Raw genomic sequence first — 13326 nt, forward strand, 5'->3', positions numbered from 1 at the left:
CCATGCTACCATTTATTCCCACGATCCCTCCACCTTCTTTCGGAACTGCACATTTCTACACACTGCACATTTCTACACAACCCATGCACAAAACAATCTACGCATAACATTATGAAACGTCTATTCTTGAAATTGATTTCGATTGAGTCACCGTTGCCTTAGGCTAGACTGGTTTCAGGACCCATTCGTACACTGCACACATTCATATGCCATCACTCATGAGTGATGATGATGATGAGTCGAAGCCAAATCGATACGATTTTTTGGTGTTATTGTTACCGTACGACCAGGCTTGTTACAGCTGTAAACAATTCCACAACCCAACAAACAAAAACAGTACTCACCTAAGCCCCCCAACCTGCTCACTCTGACTCCTTTTGTTGGGTCCAGCATGCATTTCCTTACGTGCTTCTCCACCACTATTCACTTTTACAACCACATTTTCTTCTTCAATTCACCCATTTCGTTTCTGTTCATTGTGTATAGCAGTATCAAAGATACGAATTGGATCCATACGAAAACTCCAAAACCAGGAAACACCACATTACACGCAAAATTATATTTCTTTGTCTCATCTCTTTGGATTTTAACCTTTAACAAATGCCCCAGGATTGGATAAGGATAAGGTTACGTTCGTCAACCCATTCAATCATAACCACCTTCGCTTATTTATTCCGTCGTTTCTCACATTTCACCATCCTTCTCGCAATCTCACCCCATTCCTTTTCTTTCTGTTTCTTATGCTGTCCACTACCATACCACCTTCTACTTTTGTCGCAACACATCCAATTTTTATCGTAATTGCATAATCTTACCCCTCTCAACTTCTATTTAATGTATAACCAGAGGGCTTACTTTCATTAAATCAAAACAAATTAATTAACAATAATTCCATTCTTAACCAACAACTTATTGGTTTAAGTAAAAAATACGAATTTCTGAAATAAAAAAAAAAAAAAGACTTGGAAAAAAAAGTATGACTGAAACTAATTAGTCAAATTTTCCTGTAGAGCTTAATCGTTGACCGTGTGAATAGATAAATATTTTCTGTAACCAAAATAATTTGATGTCGTATGAATGAAAAGGCCTATAAATACGTATTTTCATGCTGCAATATACTATTTTGCGGTCAAAACCTAAAATGGAACTCGTGTTAATAATATAAGGAGGCAGAATAGAAGGGTATATCAATGAATATCCATCATGACTTGGTCCAACTCTCCCAGAATCTATTCCTTTCCATTGTTCCTAAAACAACCCTACAATGTCCAAAATTTTATATTATTTTTTTTTTCTTTTAATAAAGCTTTTTATGTACAAAAGAACAAAATCACCCGCGCATATATTCTCTTCCGAAACTACCCCTACTCCGGAATGGAACTCAACAACGCCGCAAACCTCCCCTTCCCGGCGGGTGCGGCGGCCCTTCCTCTTCTATGTACAGTTCCGGCCCCGGCAGCGAGTGCGGGAGAGACGCGCTTAGGGTTAGAGTCATATTCGTTAGAGAACAAAATCTGTTTGCGGCGAGAGCCGCATTTATCGGCGGTTTTCATGAGCGCTGAGCTGGCCTTGACGGCCAATGCGGCCATCTCTTGAGGCTGCAAGCGGTGATTCAGGCGACTGAGGGGAAGCGCGAAATAGAGCTGACCGGGTTGCAGGACCTGGTCCTCGTCGATGGCCGAAACGACATCGTCGAAGTCCATTTCGTCGGAGTTACATATGAAGCAGGCTGGGTACTTCTGCAACAAGAACGATACCTTCACCGGATAGGAGAACTCCTGCAACTTTCCGTCTTGCAGAATAAGCTTGGCCGTGGCAACCTGGGTTGAATCGGAGGAGTTGCAGTTTCCCATGAGTGAGTGAGCCCGGTGGGTGCGACTCGGTGAGGGCGGAGAATCAGGAATCAGGAATCGTGGTAATTGTTTGTTTGGAGAAAGGGGAAAAAGAAGGGAGAATATATATAGGGAGTGAAATGGAGTACTTTGCCACGTGGGATTTAGAATTAATTTAATTATGCAATTTTGGAACAGTGCAAATGGCTTTCCAGGCTGTAAGTTGGTGTTGACAGGTTGTAGTACTTGCTCGCATTAGTGTGCCAAACTGACCCTATTCTCCAGATCCTCTACGTATTTACCACTCATGCCACTCCCTTCTTTGTTTTGGCTCAGTTTGAATCAAGTGTGAGGACCAAGCACATCACGTGAAATCTCGTGGGGGCGGTGTTTTTTTTCACCTCCTGTTAACTTAAAATCACACCAAACCTTCAATAATCAATAAATCTTCCTCCACACAGAAACAGTATCTAGTGCTTTTTCTTTAGTAAAGAATCCCATCATTACTTAATCTTAACCTCATAGAAGGGAACTCAACTCGGATATGCATGATGCGTAGCACGTCATTGCATTCCACAGAAGCATAACACGAAATAAACTATGCCTCGTGTTTCTTTCTTTTCTTTCTTTTGTCGTTTGCTATTGTTCCAACACGTGAAAATAAATCTCTGGCTCTCTCGCTAGTCGCTATGTGCATTATGAGCACTTTTTTTCATAATGACGATGTTGAGAGATTCGGCAGACCGACTTTAGTGTTCTGTTTTTCTTCCTTGTTAAAAAATAAAAAAAAAAAAACATAAAACAAACAGTTGGTGGTAAAAGGAAGGAATAGATCCCCGCTTTTCGCGATTTCACGCTGAAAAAATTAGACAACAGTTTGGTGAATATTAATGCTCCCATATGAAACAGTTTACCAGGTAGCACAGCACTATACTTGTTGTGATGTTAATGTTGTTGATTTGACGAATAAGGTTATATAATTTGATGGTGGATGATGAAGATGTTGCAGAGTATGAAATGTTTACGTGTGTAACATTATGCAGGTTGAAATATAATTGGAGTGGCAAAGTGTGTGGAGATTGGCGTTAGAAGAAGACGTGGCAGGTGGAGAAGTGTATGGTGCCTCGCTGCAAGGCAGCTAGGAAGCCACGTGGAGAAAAAGACAGAGGGAATCGTAAACCAGACAAATAAAACAATAATAACAATAATTGATAAAGTGTAACATAAAAAAATAGAATTGATAAATAATAAAGTGAGATTGCAGAAGCAGAAACACTCCGACAGAATCTGGCGTAAGGTGATCTGGGTTGAACCCCCTGCAGCCTCACCAGGCACCATAACCCATTCCTGATACAATTTTGCTCCTTTATGAGGACCCAATATTTTTTATATGTAGAAATAATAAAATGGGTTATTATTATTATCCTTTATTTTGAAACAGTGACACCAACATAGCAACATGGTACAGGAGTTAAGAATAAGACCTAACTTTATTCGTTTACTTCACTATTTGTTGAATGTTATGCTTAATCTAATCAAGAAATTCTTGTGAAGGAAGTAAAGGGAAAGTACAATAGTGCCTCCTCTTATGTTGTTGGTCTGGGTGGGGATCTGAAGTGAAGTGATTTTTTTTTTTTGGAGGTCCATGATGTTGTTCAAAAGGACTTGTCTTTCTCTTCCTTTATAATATTTGGTTGTTATGTTAATAATGATGGTCATTACGTGACCCAGCCTCAAACCATACCATGAAGCTTCTTCACTCATTCCCTTCCCCACTCAATCATGGTCTCTATCGTGAAACCTGGTCCACTTCGCAATACTTTCTATTTTCTTTTCCAAAATCATATTCCTTTTACACCTTTTTCAAAACTCTGACCCCATAACAAATTCATTGCTCTATTAGTTCTATCGATTTATTTTTAATATTTTAAGATGCATGTACATCATTAGATCGGTTTTTAAAAGTGATTTCAATGTTATTATTAAAAATTAAAATATGGGTTAAATAACTTTTTTCCAAATTGGAATTAGTCTTTCTTTGAAACTTTAACTCAATTTAGTCTTTTAATTTTAAAAATACGTGAATTTAGTTCTTTTAACTATATTTTACTAATTTTATTTGACATTTCAAATACATCTTAGCTAACATTTAAGCGAAAATATTTTTTTTAAATGTTGTAAACAACTCAAATGTTATATTTAAACATATTTGAAATGTCAAATAATCTTCATAAAAGTTTAGTTAAAAAGACTAAATCTATAATTTATAAAGTTGATGGACTAAATTGAGCCAGAGTTTCAAAGAAAAACTAATTCCAAATTTCATTGAAACTTAAGAGACAAAAAACATATTTAACCTTAAATATAGGTATAATTATTTATTTGGTACTCTAAGTTTAGTTCAATCTGGTTTCCATATTTCTTGTTGATTCAATTTAGTATTCCAATTATTTAAAAATGTTCAATTTGGTCATTTCCGTTAAGTTGGAGTTAATATTGTATCCGTACAGAACACTTATGAAAAATAAAATAATTTCGGCTTAATACGTATCCTTTGTACGAAAACAATATTAATTCCAACTCAACAAAAATGATAAAATTAAACCCTTTTAAATAATTGGAATACTAAATTGAATTAACAAAAATATGAAAACTAAATTAAAATAAATCAAAAAATTGGATAACCAAATCAGAAATTATACCTTAAATATATTATTCATTCTTTTACGAGAAGGTATTGGAATAACTAATCATTTGACTTTGTGAAAACAATCTAGCTGTTAAATCTAACGCGGGCGATTTTTTAAATTTACATTACATTTTTCAGAATATATATATATATATATATATATATATATATATATATTAAAGGCATTATATAAAATGATAATATGAATTAGTATATTTGTATTTAAGTTTTAATTCATAGTCACTTTTAATTTATTAAACCATCTTCATAATAAAGGTTATGTTATGATGAAGGTCTAATATATTTTTTTTATGTTTTATTCTAACGCATACTATTTAAGAGTTCATTGTAACTTCTACTCTCATACAAGAATCTCTGACAAGATTCTGATAAGATAACACTCTTTGAACTCTGAAAGAAAAGTTGCTTCCAAGACACTTTTTATTTTATTTTTATGACTTATTTTAAGTTTTATAAGTTAGACATTATCTTTACAGCAGAAATATTTCAAAGTTAATTTAACAAGTAGAAATAGATGGTACTAAATATTAGATTTCATGTTAATTTTGATAGTTGCACATTAAAAAATTGTACTTTCTTCATATGTTTAGACCTAGAATAATATTAATTTAGTTTCATGGGTTTATTTTTATGTCTTGGTTCAGTAATAATTCACTCCTTTTTCGTTCAAAATATAGTAAGTCATCTTCAATATCATTTTTTTATAAATAACCAATTATCTAACCTTACACAACCAGTCATACTATTATCATAATTAACTATAATTAAAGACTAAGTATTAAAAGTTAAATTATTTATGTAAAGTTTACCGTTAAGGTATGGTATAAATAATTTCCAGCGTTACTTTCACCATTCATATGGTTTGAAGGTTGAATTGGAAGTATTGTGGTACATTTCCGGCATGAATTAATAGTGGTGGGGTAGTGAGAGGAAGAATCAATAGCCACACAAAATTTATAAAGGACAAATGCTACCTACCTTAATTATTTAGCATTTAATTAAATTCTTGTATCTTTTTTTCTTTTTTCAATATTATGATACTTGTGGATGATTTTGAAATTGGATAAATATTTTTGAAAGAAAACAAGTTAAATTGGTGCAAGTGGATACATTCTAAAAATTGACATGTTTTGGTCCATTTTGATATCTCCTCATTAATTCCTTTTGAATGTAACTTAGTATTTTAAAACGAGGTTGGAGATATGCACATGATATGCTTTTTACATACTATTGATTTCAAAGACATCCTTAAATCTTGCCAGTGTAAAAGAAGAAAAAAGTTTTAAGAAAAGATTCCATTCATTGAATTTACAAGTAACTAAAGTCTTATATCATATTTTTTTTTTAAGTTTAATTAATACTTAATTTAACACATTTTCCATTAAGTGTTTACTCAATTATTTAAGGCGTTCATTTAATTAATACTGGTGGTTTGCCATACTTTAAGAAACGGGTTAAATATATATATATATATATATATATATATATATATATATATATATATATATATATATATATAACTTTTATATTTATGTAAATTCAGCAACTAAGGAATTCATATATTTTCCAGTTACTTATAATTCACAAAAAAGAGACCCAATTTTGTAAAATTTTAAATTTTAAATGTGTGGCTTATAGAATTTTGTTTAAAGAATTAAAATATTAAACAAGAGTATTTTTTAAGAAACATAAAGTAGACTTGAATTTAATCTTTATATAGAAGCATTTATTCGAAAGATATCTATTTTGTCTAACAACAAAATACATTTTAACACATTTTAAACTTATTAAATATATTTTTAGTCTCTAAATTTTGACATAAAATTTAAATTTATCCATATATAAAATTTTGATGTAGTTTGGTCATAAATTTTAAAAAATGAACGGATATAAATTTTATAATCAATTACATTAAATATATCAAAGTTTGGAATATCAAACATATTTAATTCCATTTAAAATGTTTAGTAACATAACGAAATATTTTTTATTTCACCATTTAATAATTTGGTTGTGTGTTTTGCTTTGGTTTATTATGTGACGGTGTTCTTAGAAGGGGATAAATAGAAATGCTTATTTGTATGCGATTGGTGATGTGCGAAGGATGCATTGAATGCAGGAATATAATGCAGATTTCATATCAATGTGTTGGGCAGTTGTTTGTACTCATCTTGTACTCTCTCCAATTGACCATTCTAAAAAGTCTCCTATATTTTGAGAGGTCAAAATTTGGGCACGCCAACGATGCTCAATTTTATAATCATATATCAGATTCGATCAAAACATACGAAAAAGGCACATCAAAATTGTCATAATGCCATGGGACTTCAAAATCTAATACACTGACACAACAAAGATTAGCATTGTTGTTTATGCTATGCTTTTGAGTCTAAATACAAAACACTCCATATATTATAATGCTTAATTTGTCGCCGCCGACACTTCAAATTGATTATAAGCTTCGCCAACACTTGTTTGCTTCCAAATCCAATTAATTTGGTCATGCTGCATAAATATACTGCAATATTATATGCACTTATTATTGGACTGGAGGATCTTTTGTTGGGTTCTTTTTACTTTATCAGTATATGAATTTATCCAGATTCATTTCTCAACAGACTATAGCAAATCCCAATGGAAATACGCAGGTGAGTAAAAAAAAATCACAATATATTTTCTCTATTGACAATTATTCGAAGAATTAGACTTTGTGCAAAACACTAGTTACTATAGGCAATGCATTTAGGCTTTCGCTACCATGTGAATCAACATTTCTAAAATGTCGGACAAAGAATCTAAGCTCCTGCTTATGTTGAAGATGAAAAATCAAACATCACACTACTTTCCAATGGAAAACACGCATTCCATATAAATATTTAATTTAAGTTATTTAAGTACAGATTTATATTTTACAATTTAAAATTGATCTTACCAAATTTTAAAACCGAAAGATACTAAATTAACCATGATGGTTTATATATATATATATATATATATATATATATATATATATATATATATATATATATATATATATATATATTGTTTCTTTCAATAGAAGATGCCATTAGAGTTGGGAGGGAAAGATGATTTCATTTTAAGAAGTTACCATTCCATCCATCAAACTTGATGCTGAATTATTGAAGATTGCTAGAGTAGTATATATCCTCCACATCAAAAGATTTACAATGATGTACAGACTTTAGATGATCCATTAATTGATCCAGCGTGGAGTATATACTGGTTGAACTATCATGTCTTTTGTCATCCACCATGAATTGATGGCAACAGCCATCGATTTCAATGCAGCTAATCGCTTTACACTTTTGTATCCCAGCGTCATCCATTATTTTCCTGATTTTTCTCATGTCATCCCATCTTTGAGACTCCGAATACATGTTTGAGAGAAGCACATAAAGGCCAGAGTCATGTCGTCCCAACTCTAGCAACTGCTTCATGATTTGCTTTGCAATCTCCAGATTCCCATAGGTCCTGCAACCACTAAGCAATGCACCCCAAACGACGACGTCTGGTTTAACAGGCATGTTTTGTATCAGGGTCACTGCTTCTCCTATGAATCCCCCACGCCCTAAAAGATCAACCATGCATGCATAATGTGCAACATTTGGAGAAATCCCGAACGTAGAACTCATCATGTCAAAATAATATCGTCCCATGTCCACAAAACCACTGTGACTACAAGCAGAAAGTAACCCTGTGAAGGTAATCTCATCGGGACACAGCCCACTGGCTTGCATCCTCCTGAACATCTCAATTGCCTCTTCTCCAAAACCATGCAAAGCAAGTGCCCCAATAATGACGTTCCATGACACCACATTCTTCTCAGGCATCCCAAAGAATATGTCCATAGCAGTGTGAAGAGCGCCACATTTTGCATACATGTCTATTAGGGAGTTACAGAGCGTCACACTCACTGTGATATCATTACCACAAATGTAATCGTGGGCTTGTTTTCCCAATGCCAGATCGCCCATGTGACTGCAGCATGAAAGAATGTTAACAAGAGTACCATCGTCAGGAATCACACCTGAAATGCACATCCTGTAGAAAAGTTCCATAGCTTCCGTGTAAAGCCCTTCTTGAACATGGCACCAGATTATTGAATTCCAAGAAACCACGTTCTTCACTGGCATCTGATTAAAAATTTGCACAGCGTTATCAATAAGACCATGATTGGCATAAGCATTCACCATACATGTCCAAGAAACGACGTTTTTATCAAGCATTCGATCAAAAACACGTTTAGCACATTGCAAATGCCCGCACTTGGCATACATATCTATCAGGGCATTCGTCACAATCGAATCAATTTGAACTTCAGCAGTAACGATAAAAAGATGCACAAATCTTCCCAAGTCCAAATTACCATTCTTTGAGGAAACAGAAAGCAAGCTAACAAAGGTGAACACGTCAGGCTGTACCCCCTGATGTTGCATTTCTTCTAACAACATAACAGCACCACGACAGTGGCCAATTTTAGAATACCCAGCAATCATAGAATTCCAGGATACCAGAGTCCTGTCAGAAATATCATCAAACACTTGCCGTGCACTTCGTATTAGACGGCAAGCAACATAGACAGTCAAAATTGAATTTTGTACACAGGCATGACATCTCATTCCGAGTTTAATGGCCTGAGCATGAACAATAACAGCTTCCCAATAGAAGGGTTTGGAAGCACAAGCTTTGAAAACAAAGGGGAAGGTGAATTGGTTTGGCATAAGGCCCGCCCTCACCATTTGGCGGTAGAGCAACAAAGAATTTATTGGGTCATCGATATTCGAATAGCCCCTTATTAAATGATTGTACATGAATTTGTTGGGTTGGGGAATTTGATCGAACAGGAGGTGTGCATAACGGAGATCTCCCTCTTGAACACAAAGAGAGAGTAGCTTGCCTAGGGTGACAACTTGGTCCGCAAGTCCATGGAGAATGATCTGGGCATGTACAGGCTTGAGTTGTCTCAAGGAGGAACTCTGATCCAGGAGATGGTGAAGGGTTTGATGAGTGGGTGACTTCAACCTGTGCCATATGGTTGTGCTGATTTGTGTTCGTAGAGAGCCAACGCAGAAAAGGCGGGAACCAACGGTCGCGTGTTTCAGTTTCAGAGTGGAGAACATCAAATAGAAGTACCAAACCCAGTAATACTGCGGTATCCAAGGATCTTGTATATATCCTATCTATTCATTTTTCTGTCGTTAATTAAAAAAAGTATTACATAGTCGTATATGGGTTTAACACCACACAGTTTCCTTTCATGCTTAAGTATTGTTGTTTTCGAAACATAATACCGTTTAAAACTAAATAATAAAATGAAAATTAATGATTAATCAAACACATATATTTGAATAAATTGATTATTGCAATATTTGTTATACTTTTTTCAAATACATAAGTATGTGTGGACGAAGTGAATCCTAAAATTGATTATTAATGATATACAAGATAGGTTTTGCCATCGCTTCACTTAAAAATTGATTGTTAACTGTACTCGTATTTGTACATTATAAGAGAGTAATTAACTTACTCATCATGAATAATTCTCATGAGGATCAACCGAATCCTACTTATTTTACAGTTATATTTTACCAAATTTTAAAGTAAGAACTACGGAAAGATTTAATATGGGAATAAAACACTTGGTTTTAAATAAGTAATGTTAATTGATTAATCCATTAAATATTTTAGGTTTATATTTGTTTTAATTTCCACATCAAGTATTATCTTAACCAAATTCTGTCTTAATTTGTATAATTAATAATGTTGATCCTGTAAAAAAGATAGATTAAATTTGAACCCAAAAAAAATGTTAAAACTCAATAAAATCACATCCTTGGCTCTGTTCCTCTCTCTCTCTCTCTCTCCCATGAACTGATTCATGTTTATAAAACAACTTCAATTCCTTTATCGCCAAAATACTTACAAGATTAAATAGTTCAATCGTAGGTAATAATTACAGTTGAATAACACAGGATATTGTATATAATGTGCGTAAGGTTGAGACTAAGATCAAGTTTGAGCTTTTGTTTTCTCCATTCTTTTGTAACCAGATCAGAGGATGAAAGTATATTAGTTTTCTCGTGTTGAATCCACCAATCATCCCAAATAGTAAAGTAATAACACCATATTCAAATATCCAGGTTCAACAAACTGATCCAACCTCAGCTTTCATGACAAACTCTCCAACATGCCATTCCGTTTATGTTTAAGAAACAATCGCTTATTTTACGACAGCTTTGTAGAATACGCGATTGTTTCCTACAATCTAAGATAGGTTCCAACAACAAGCACTCATGGGCAATCAGAAACACTGGTTGGTTGCTATGAAACTTAGAAAGTGGATTTCCAACATCTAATTGCGACAAGTGAGTATGAATTCTCCAAAAGGCAAATAGAGAGAATTTAATTTTGGACATTATTATAATCGAAGTCGTTATAATATACTTACATGGTAACGCTCTGAGTGCTTCGCAACAAGTTACAAGAAAATAGAATTACAGCATAAAAAAACATGTCTATGACTCAAGCTGAGCATACCAGATACCTTGGATCTTGACATCCTTAGGAGCTTTAGCCCCCAAATCAGTATCAGAAGGCTGAACACTCTCGAACACCCCAATAACCTCTCCAGTCTCAGGCTTGGTCTTGGTCACACTCAAGGTGATTTTCCCTTTGGAAGATGAAGCACTTTTGTTGTTCTCCTTTGCAAGCTCTTCCTCATCTCCTCTGCCACCAGCAGGCAAAGCAACAGCATTGTCATAACCGGTTGAGGCACCCCTTCCCTTGGGGTCCAAAAAAGAGGAACCACGGTAAGAGGGAACAAGGAAGTCCCCGCTGAAGCTTTCTGGTTTCCCAGTGGCCACCAACTGTTTGATGGTGAAGAGGAACGGCACACGCTCTCCTCCGGGAAGCTGAACAGTCACAGCAGCGTAGTCAATCCCGTCTTTCTCCTCGAATTTCACCGTTCCGTCGGGTGAGACCTCGAAGGGACCCTCGATCTCGTCGAGGGTGTAGGTGAGACGGGTCATGAGCTTGGTGTTCTGGAACTCGAGAGGGGCGTTCTTGGCCACACCCTCTGCCTTCACCGTGAAGGAAGTGGGTTCCAGACACAGCTTCTTGGCGTTGTATTTGCCTGGCTTGAAGGCGAATGAGTCCACTCCACCATCGATGGTTGGGCACTGGTTAGCAGTTCCAGTCCCCTTCACTTCCAGATATGTCTTGCTCTGGATTTCGTCGAAGGTTAGCCTCTTCGGAACACCCTCTGCATTTGCTCCCTGAAATTTCACAATCACTTCTGTTATTAATTCATAACTACTTTATTACTTGAACAATCAATCCTACAAACTCCATTTCTCATACAAAACAATTCATAAAATTCTAACTTGGTATCCATGGTGTGAATGAGTGCAAAACATACAGAAATTGAAGATGATAAAGGGGAAGCAAGTAAAACATACAGAAACAAGGAGAGCTGAGGTGGCAAGGGCGAATCCTGCAAGCTTGGTGGCGTCGGCGCATTTTTGAGCCAAGTCTTTGAGATCGGATTGAAGAGAGCAGGTGAATTTAGGTCCAGCGGGTTCCAAGCCGAAAGCCTTAGAGATGCATTGAGAAGATTTGAGGTTGCGGGAGGTTAAGCCCACCTTGGTGGGTTGCATGAAGGTTGCTGCAGCTTGTAGTGAGGCTGCCATTGATGCTGGTGCAAGGTGTGGCCACCAAAGTGTTTGTGTTGAGATTCAAAGATTTGCAAGTGGTTATTGTGAGTGATGAATGGCAGAAAATGGAGTATTTGGTGGCTGTGGTGCGAGTAAGATTTCCGATAGGATAAGGCCAATTCTTATTGGATCACTCAAGCTAATGTCAATGTTTTCTTGTTGCCACGTTGGAAATTTCTCAATTAGGATCAAATATAGTTTCTGTCAAAGATCAACTCATTAACAACATCTCCAATTTTCACTTTCTTCTTTTTTTACAAATTTATATCTTCATTGAAATACTTATTTGTATTATTTAAATAGAAAAAATTTCTTTGCTAATTAATTTTTAGAAAAGTAGGTTATTTTACTTAACTGATAACTTACCTGATAATAAGATTGAAAAAAATATCTCGATTTTGAAGAAGACATTATTATTTTACAATTTTTTTATTCTTCATTAATTTTGTTCCGTTCCACAAATAATGTTAAGGACATGTCGATAAGTCGTAGAGCGAAACAAAGTACAATCCAATAAACTACTTCCGATAACCACGTGATACATACGGGTGTACTCAATCACCCTCAGACACAGGAGAAACTAGGCTTATATTTATGTGCGTGAATGATTTGTAAAATGCAAAACTTACAAAATATAGACGAAGGACAAACAGGAGTGATAAAAAATATAAAATAAAGTACTTTTTAAAGCGATTAAACTTAGGAAATAAATAAACTACTATTACATTAATATAAAAAAACAGAGAAAAAGAAAAATCTTCGTCATGATCAATTTTAGTATCTTTCGGGTGTTGGAATTTACTTCAAAGACATTGGAAAATAATTAGGTACATACAAAAGAGCATGCAAGGAGTAACAAGTTTGAAACACCATTTAACTAAAAGTACTTTTACATCACAAAAATCAGAATATAATACAACGTGTATTTCTTCCATTCATTCCTCAAAATTGTGCTTCAATAGAAAAATCCTTCCATATAAAGTTTAAAGGATCCCCACCACCACAAAAACTAGTCATGCCTCCATATCATCGTCCCGGAAAATAGTTCGTA

General features: G+C 34.8%; 2 protein-coding genes and 1 pseudogene across 2 annotated transcripts; all 3 read right to left on the minus strand.

Moving 5' to 3' along the window:
* Positions 1-1121: 1121 nt before the first annotated feature.
* LOC114173133 (uncharacterized) lies at positions 1122-1940 on the minus strand. The gene has a single exon (XM_028057370.2). The coding sequence runs from the start codon at positions 1851-1853 to the stop codon at positions 1365-1367; it is 489 nt and encodes a 162-aa protein (XP_027913171.1). The 5' UTR covers positions 1854-1940; the 3' UTR covers positions 1122-1364.
* A 5584-nt stretch (positions 1941-7524) lies between these two features.
* LOC114173165 (pentatricopeptide repeat-containing protein At2g22410, mitochondrial pseudogene) lies at positions 7525-9918 on the minus strand (annotated as a pseudogene).
* A 1037-nt stretch (positions 9919-10955) lies between these two features.
* On the minus strand, positions 10956-12348 carry LOC114173846 (oxygen-evolving enhancer protein 1, chloroplastic-like). Its single transcript, XM_028058494.2, has 2 exons — positions 12021-12348; positions 10956-11837 (listed from the first exon to the last, which is right to left on the minus strand). Exons 1-2 carry the CDS (start codon positions 12249-12251, stop codon positions 11079-11081), a joined length of 990 nt encoding a protein of 329 aa, XP_027914295.1. The 5' UTR covers positions 12252-12348; the 3' UTR covers positions 10956-11078.
* Positions 12349-13326: the final 978 nt, after the last annotated feature.

The sequence above is a fragment of the Vigna unguiculata genome, chromosome 2, assembly GCF_037176805.1.
Source record: "Vigna unguiculata cultivar grain cowpea cultivar isolate G323 ecotype 2 chromosome 2, ASM3717680v1, whole genome shotgun sequence".
Taxonomy (NCBI): domain Eukaryota; kingdom Viridiplantae; phylum Streptophyta; class Magnoliopsida; order Fabales; family Fabaceae; genus Vigna; species Vigna unguiculata.

Bases quoted from the DNA above. Each gene is read 5' to 3' on its own strand.
- LOC114173133 (XM_028057370.2), bottom strand. From the start codon at position 1,853: ATGGGAAACTGCAACTCCTCCGATTCAACCCAGGTTGCCACGGCCAAG.
- LOC114173846 (XM_028058494.2), bottom strand. From the start codon at position 12,251: ATGGCAGCCTCACTACAAGCTGCAGCAACCTTCATGCAACCCACCAAG. The intron at 11,838-12,020 runs GTATGTTTTACT...GTGAAATTTCAG, and splicing joins CCTCAGCTCTCCTTGTTTCT to GGAGCAAATGCAGAGGGTGT.